This window comes from Telmatherina bonti (genome assembly GCF_933228915.1).
Source record: "Telmatherina bonti genome assembly, chromosome: 9".
NCBI classification, from domain to species: Eukaryota; Metazoa; Chordata; class Actinopteri; order Atheriniformes; family Telmatherinidae; genus Telmatherina; species Telmatherina bonti.
In genome coordinates, this window is record NC_136627.1 from 7,324,906 (window position 1) to 7,332,886 (window position 7,981).

Consider the following 7,981-nt stretch of genomic DNA (forward strand, 5'->3'; position numbering starts at 1 on the left):
TTTTTCCTTCCCACTGTCGCCTCATGCAGCTCAGGATGGAGGATTGGATCGAAGTCAAGGTTCGATAAAATCAGTTGGTTTTTCATTAGTGAGGCTATTTATGAATTGGCTTGAACTGATGTGTCTGTAAAGCACCCTGAGACAACATTGTTGTGAAGTGGCGCTATACAAATAAAGCTGAACTGAATTTAAAAAATTGGTATGATGCTGTTCTTTCTTCACATGTGATTGGTTGCATGGAGTGCCAATCAAAGCCCCGCCCCTTTTATACATTTGTCCCTTCCTAAAAGAAATCAGGCAGCTTTGTTGACTACAAGTAATCTGCTCCTAGAGCAGACGTGTTTAAGATCACAGGGAACTGTTTTCCAATAATCGGTTCGTATATTGTTCAGGTTTCTCACACACACACACACACACACGTAACCTGTTCAGAACATGAATGTATGGATAAAAAAATATCTATCAGCACAAGGCACAAAGCAGTGATGTTATAAATATGTGTGTTTATTTCCAAATGTGAAGCAAATACAACTGAAGACTTCCTCTGAGGGGAAATAAAACGTAAAGTTTAAAAGATGACATGTACACTTCCATAACTTAAGAGAGAAACGTAACGCAGGCTGGAGTTACATGATGGAGGAAGATCTGTGACGTGATAAATACAAAAGGATTATCCTACCCCGCCCCCCCCCCCCCAGTTGGAAATATACACAATCTGACATTCAAAGTCTTTTAAAAATGTAATAAAGTCAAAAAAGTTTACAAAAAAAATTAAAAAGAGCAAGAAAATTTAGTCTGCAAAACATTTCACACGGCATGTTATGCATTACAGAAAATGAGTAACATAAAAAGCTACATTTAAAACAAACATCATGTGTCCACATTGTACAGAAGTCTAGAGCCGGATGTGTGTGTGTCGGTATGTGCCGGTGTGTACGCATGTTCATGTGCAGGCTGCGCTCAGGGCTTGTTGATCTGACCCATGAAGAGAATGGTACCTGCAGACAGAGACGGGGAGAACTCATCAGGTAAAACCTTCAGACTGATCGTAAACAGAGTGTGTGAAGCCTGGTTTACCCGTCTGGTTGTGTCTGATGAGGAAGAGGAAAGGTCTGTCCACAGTAATCCACGGTGGAGAGGACCGCGCCAGCAGAATCGCAGCTGAACACAAACATAACACGATGAAAACGCGTCACAAACGTCTGTTCGATCCAAAGCGAGGAGGAGATACTCACTGGTGGCAGCTGCTGCTTTTGTTCCATCTTCATTCACCGTGATTTTTGCTTTCTGGAGCGCCTTGGACACATACACAGGTTCAGCGCCTGAGGAAGCAACGCCACAGAAATATAACCACAAGGTGGCGCCAGAGTTCCTCTGACATGGTTTTCACACCGAGACGCCAGTCAGACGTCGTGCCGACTGTCAGCAGTAAACAACCAACAATCCCGGTCATGCCCAAGTGAACCGCAGTGATATTCCCGTCATGCTGGAGTCTGAGTCATAGTAGGAATTATGGTTTTTACTCACTGAGGTGTCTGAAGTCGGCTTTGCCCTGACTGAACATGTCAGATAGTCCCAGCTTTGAGAGCGGAGCTTCCAGATCTACTTCTGTTTCTGCAGTAAACCTACAAACACAAACGTAGACACAGTCATCCTTCAGTCAGAGCAGCTGTGTGTGTGTGTGTGTGTTGATCTTACTTTGGGATGAGCAGACGGATCTTCCTCATGTGCATCAGCTTGGTCCAGTTCTGCACCGTGGCGGTGCTGATGTGAGGAATGACTTGGGATAGAGGAGTGTCCTCCTCGGAGGGCACAACGATCAACATGCTGATGTTGTTGCCGTGATACGGCAGCTCGATCACCCGGTACTTGAGGTCCTGCGGTGTGCTGGCGATGCCTAAGAGAACAGGACGGGTTCTGGGTTAGTTAGGAAGGGTCAAGTCAGTCGTGTCAAACTGAGACCCAGTGAGAAACATTTCAATCTTTTTGATTATTTGTTTTTATCACCGGGCTGAAAGTAGAGATGAAGAATAAAGAGATGGATGTTAATCAGTCTGAGATGAAGCCAGAAACCTGAAGACTCCTATGAAACAAGGATAACTCATTATCCACAGCTAAGCAGGAATATAGTGACAAATGACACAGAGGCCTCAGGGCGCTCGTGTCTTTCTTTAGAAAAACTGGACTAAATATTAAAACAAAAAAATCTTAGTCTGTCCATTTAAACACCATAAAGCAGAAGCAGGTCGACTCTAATCTTCTTTATTTCTACTTTGAGTGCATTTTTTAAAAAAAATAAAGCTTTCTAAATAAACCTGAACGAACATTTTGCCCCTCAATCTGAACATTTACTTCTTGGTTTAATCTGGATTTTTAAGAGATGTAGGAGAGTGTGTGTACCAGGGCTGTGACAATACGCTTTTGTCCAGATTAAATTCCAATTTTATGGGCGCTGATATGATTTAAATTACGATTCTCACAATTCTTCAATAAGGCCAATTTTTGTAGATTAAAAACAAAATAAATGTATGAAACTTTTTTTTTTTTTTGCACATCATTTTTCTAGATTTCAATGAAGAAAAAACATTATATCCAGGCCATCATTCTGCTGCTGTAATGCCCAAGAAGACAAATAAAAAGATCAATAAAAACAATTTTAAAAAAAATACAAAAATTTTATAATTGATTATTTAAAAAGAAAAAAAAAATAGATTTGTTTAACCAAAAAAATCAATTTTAAAACTGTGAAGCAAAAAATTATCCAGATTTTCAGTTTGATTCAATTCTTCCCACCCCTAGTGTGTCCATCAGGTTATTTTTAGACAAATGTTTTCTGTATCTTGGCCAATGATACACTCCAGCTTCCCTGCGACCCTTAACTAGACTGAGCGGTGAGGAAAATGGATGGACGACTGATAGTTCCTGTTATGATTTGAAATTTACCAGAAGATTAAAATGACACCAGTCTGAAATGGGATGGAAACAAAGTGCTTCTGTTGAACTACAGAGAGGTTGCTATGGCTTCAGATGACCACCAGACGTCCCTCTTCCTAATCAACCTGAAGACTCCAAGCTTTGGATCTTTTTCTGGCCGGAGACCTTCATAACCTTCCAGGAAAATATCTGATCTTTACTGCAACACACCTTCATGGTGAAGGCGCTGAATCACAGCTGTAGCAGACCTCTGAACGCATCACAGTGAATCATCGCCTGTTAATAATCTGAAAACATTTTTTTTATTCTCACAAGCTGCATGTTTGCATTTCTGCTCCTGCATTTTGACAACCAGATACTGATAGCACTAACATTTGTCCTTTTTCCTAATCAGGACTGTGGAAATTTCACACTTTAAATAGCGTCATGTAACTTTATTACCTTACAAAAAGCATTTCCACCCTGGAGGACAGAGCTTTTTCTGTTTCTGGTCCAAAACTGTGGAATGAGCTTCCCCTCCACATGAGACAAGCCTCCTCCCTGTCCATTTTTAAAACTCATCTTAAAACCCAGTTTTATTCCTTGGCCTTTAACCCAACATCAGACAGTTTCCGGTCAGTGTGCCTTATTTTTATTATTGGTTTTTACTTACTATTTATTTAGTTTGTTTGTTTTATTGTTTTAATTCCGTATTCCTTCTATGACCTCTTGTTTTATTGTGTTATTTATTTGCATTTGAACTGTTTTATTCTGTTTTTATTTTTGGCTGATTGTGTCCAGCACTTTGTTTCAACTCTGGTTGTTTTAAATGGCTTTATAAATAAAGTTGAGTTGTTTTGTTGGCTGTGATATTTATTATGTGCTTTCCTGAAGCTCGAGTTGCCCAGCAGTGTCCAGTCAGAGCCGTTTCGCTCGTCATACACTGCTGAATAGACACAAACACATTGGCTATTCTGAACTCCCAACATGGCTGATTTAGCAAAGAAATGCAAGAAGACATCTCAGGAATAAAGAGACGGAGCAGTGGAGTGGTTTTTACTGTCTGGAGAGAGCTCAGAGAAGAAACAGGATGAAGTGCTCTGTTCAGCAGTGCTTCTTTAAAAGCTTCTGTCGTCCAAAAGAATAAGAGCGAAAAAGCGTCTTGTTTTTTCTTCTCAGAGACCGATAAATACATGACGTAAGACTAGTTTCTATAATTACACGAGTGGCTTTGATCTGTTGCACGACTGCAGCTTGTGGGATGTCTTTTAACCTCGCCGTCCGTCCACATACGCACGCTGACAGGACTTCCTGCTGGACTCAGACCTAATCTGAGCCGAGCTACCAGTGAAACCAGTCTGAGCAGCGTCAACAATAATCACAGCATGGTTTCCAATGTATCTCCTCAAGTTTGATGAAGTGCTCAGATGTTTATATGTTACATTCAGGTGTGTGTTTTGTCTTTTTATGGTCATCAAACTAACTTACAGAACTCCTTACCAAGTCTCAAAGCAAAGGAAGAGTAAACAACACATAAGTCCATTCAAAATCTTCTTTGGGGTCAAGTTTTGTGTTAGTTTGTCCGCAAACTAACAAAATTCAACACAGTTCTGAGACAAAGTGAATGCGAGAGTCCCGACCAAACATGAGGAGCAGAACTGCGTCCGCAGCCTCGCTAAATATAGACGACTGACGAGCATATCGTCTCATTTCACACCAGACTAAATAATATCCCTGGGATGTGGCATGTCGAAGCCTGCATTTCCTGTTTCACCACAAGCTTCTCTGTGAATGCTGGCACTGGACAACACCGGGTCATAAAAACTAAATTAAAAGAATTTAATCATTAAGTTGACAATATCTGGCAGACCCGAGCTGAACAACAGCTTCTGATAAAAACACATTTAACCTCCGTCTAGGACGCATTTCATTCTGATTAACGGAGATGGCTCCATGCAGTCTGCGACAACCCTGTTGCATTTAAGTAAAAAAAAAAAAAAAGTATGAGGAATCTCTGAAATCTGAACTAAAATGAAGTCTCACGCAGCAAAACCTACCGATGTTGAAGACCGACAGCTGCGACATCATGGGGACTTTATAAACAGTCCCATCAGCCCCGTTGAAGGGCCTCTGCTTGGTGTTCTGGGGCTGGAAACACGACTTCCACAAGCCTTTGAAGTAGATGGCGTTAACGGTAACCAGACGGGTCAGAGCCGGATCCAGCATGTCTGCTCTGATCAAGCTGGGAATGTGGCCTGAATGAAACAGAACATCAGCAAGTTTCATGCTCACTTCATGACAAACCAGGAGAATCAGCTGAGCGGAGCCATCCTGACAAACTTTCCAGTTAAAAAAAAAAAAGGACAGTCCACCTGGGCTTGTCATCAGCACGCTCCGTACCTTTGGTCTTATTGTTGACCCAGTCGTTGATCTCATCAGCTGCTGTTTGGGGGCTGCTGAAGTCCAGGTTCCGGCTTTCACACTGGAAGTTGCCTTTGTTTGTAGCCACAAAGCTCCGCTCCATTGGGAAGCCCGTCTGGCTGAACATGGCATTGGCGATCATCACCACGTCCTGGTTGGCCCTGGAAGTCAGCGCCTTGTGCAGCTTCTTCAACATCTTGTAAAGCCCTGTGCAGACAAGCGTTAACTCCATTTCTCAGTGTTTAAAAATAAAACATTCGCTGCCAAACTTACCACTTCTCTTGTAGCGCAGAGAGTTGAGGATCTGCTTCCGCGTTTCCCCGTGGGCGCCAGGAAGGAGCATGCCGAGGATGGAAGCCACCCCGTGGGGGGAAAGCACCACGTTTTCCAGTGGCTTGGCGTGAACGACTTGCTGAAACACCTGTATGCCGAGATCAGAGCCCCGTTCTCCGTAGGAAGCAACGGGGGACAGCACCCCCTCACAGCCATACAGGGTCACCAATGCAAAAAGACTAAATAAAGATGTTTGCTTCATTTTGATCCCTGCAGCACCTGGGGAGGGAAAAAAGCAGGATATGAGAGCAATTGCAGATTATAAATCATTAATTAACCACATTCCTTCAGGTGGCCTCTAAGATAGCGGGATACCTTTCACATGACTCATCGCGGTTCTCACCTTTTCTTGTCCTTTAAACAATAAAAGCCTTCATTCAGTCCTACAGGGTCAACCTGGAGACTACAGCCCCAATATGCAGCTCCTCTCTTCTTTTGTTTTTATTTACAGACTAAATGAAACGTTTAGGACCAGCTTGGAAAAGGGATTCAGGTCTGGTGGTGGATGTGGTCTGACAGGCTTTCTTTACATATTGCTTTTGTAAAAAATTAAACAGAAAGAAAGTAGGTTTTTTTCCCCCACACAAATAAAGCTAAATAAAGTTGTTGTTTTTTTTTTTTTAAATGAAAGGGATTGCAGTGAACAGATCCTGGTGTGAGCAGGCCCCCCTTTCATTAAAATAACAATCAGCTTGAACAGCAGGGAGGAAGAGGAGGCAGCTCTGAACAGCTGTAACTCCAATCCTCACAAATGCGCTATTTTACTGAAGGTTACATTTAAACCCCTTCAAAGAAAAGCACCTTCAAAGTGTCTAAAATGATCTGGAGGACATGCTGCAGGTCTGTTGAAGTCAACGAGAGCAAAAAAGGCGATAAAAAAAAGTGATGAGAGGCTTTTAAAACGCTATGAAAACCAGGTGTTTACCCTCCGTGTTTCTCCTCGGGAGAGTTAAACTGCTCCGTTACCTTTCACGAGGTGTTCCAACTGCTCCTGCACGCGCAACTGTCACCTTGACGGTTCGGTAAAGTCCAAACGAGAGGCGAAGTTCGGTTCTGAGAGTCAGAGACTAAATGTGTTTTATTCCAGAGACAGTGAACGGTACTACCGCCTGCTCGGCTGCTTCTCTGGTGGATTTATGGGGCTGAACCCCGCCTTCAAAGCGGACACCAGCTCCGCAGGGCCGGATTAAAAGTGCACAGGTCCCTGGGTCCAGAGTATTCCATGGCCCCCCTTCCTTACCGCAACATTATAAAAAATTGTGAATGATACACTGTGAAACAACATTTCTAACATCTCTCAGCCAATGGTACCAATCGCAATACACTAGACTCTGTTGTGTAACTGTCTTGCTTTTATGTACATTTTTGTTTCACGTCCAAACGGCTGGTGTTTGCCCTACGCGCAGGGCCGGATTAAAAGTGCACAGGCCCCTGGCCTTGGAGTATTCCAGGGACCCCCTTCCCCACCGCAACATTTTGAAAATTGTGAATGATACACTGTGAAATGGCATTTCTAACATCTTTTTTAGCCACTGGTACCAAATACCATACACACTGTGGTGCAACTATCTGGCTTTTATGTACATTTTATTTCATGTCCAAACTGCTGGTATATGCCCTACGCGCAGGGCCGGATTAAAAGTGCACAGGTCCCTGGGGCTAGAGTATTCTATGGGCCCCCTTCCTCACCGTAACATTATAAAAAATTGTGAATGATACACCGTGAAACAGCATTTCTAACATTTCTCAGCCAGTGGTACCAATTACAATACACTAGACACTGTGGTGTAACTATCTGGGTTTTATGTACATTTTATTTCATGTCCAAACTGCTGGTATATGACCTACATGGGCCACAGATGGGCCCCAAGAGGATGTGGGACCCTGGGCCTGTGCGCATAATGCCCATTGGATAATCCAGCCTTGCCTACGCGGGCACCACATGGGCCCCAATTGGGCATGGGCCTCTGGGCCTGCACCCATAATGCCCATTGGATAATCCGGCCTTGCAGCTCCTTGGGGCCCCGCTGCTGTCAAACTAACAGCTAGCAACACCCGTTCTGGTTGTTTTTCAAAATAAAATGTACAACATTAACACCCTGCCCCGGAAACACTTTAACACAAAGCTCTGTCTCAGTTTTTATGTTGAAGATGAGATTTGTTCCACGATCAAGTTAAAATTGTTATGTCCCACAGCGCGTGGCTCTGATTGACATACTCTTTTGTTGTTGTTTTTTTTTGTTTTTACTTTGACAAGTATGAAGACCTGTAGACTGAAACAGGAAGTGTTTGAAACTGAAGCACGTTTCACGGA

General features: G+C 43.0%; 1 protein-coding gene across 1 annotated transcript; it reads right to left on the minus strand.

Annotated features, from left to right (window-relative positions):
• Window positions 1-703: 703 nt before the first annotated feature.
• Window positions 704-6,788, minus strand: serpine2 (serpin peptidase inhibitor, clade E (nexin, plasminogen activator inhibitor type 1), member 2). Its single transcript, XM_079246269.1, has 9 exons — window positions 6,634-6,788; window positions 5,608-5,886; window positions 5,314-5,541; window positions 4,971-5,168; window positions 1,699-1,897; window positions 1,528-1,625; window positions 1,236-1,322; window positions 1,078-1,161; window positions 704-998 (listed from the first exon to the last, which is right to left on the minus strand). Exons 2-9 carry the CDS (start codon window positions 5,867-5,869, stop codon window positions 961-963), a joined length of 1,194 nt encoding a protein of 397 aa, XP_079102395.1. The 5' UTR covers window positions 5,870-5,886; window positions 6,634-6,788; the 3' UTR covers window positions 704-960.
• Between the last annotated feature and the right edge of the window lie 1,193 nt (window positions 6,789-7,981).

What these genes read in the sequence shown, in the direction of transcription:
- serpine2 (XM_079246269.1), bottom strand. Translation starts at nt 5,869, where the DNA reads ATGAAGCAAACATCTTTATTTAGTCTTTTTGCATTGGTGACCCTGTAT. An exon ending in ATCCGTCTGCTCATCCCAAA is followed by an intron (nt 1,626 to 1,698) that starts GTAAGATCAACA and finishes TTGTGTTTGTAG; the next exon opens with GTTTACTGCAGAAACAGAAG. An exon ending in CATCAGACACAACCAGACGG is followed by an intron (nt 999 to 1,077) that starts GTAAACCAGGCT and finishes CTCTGTCTGCAG; the next exon opens with GTACCATTCTCTTCATGGGT.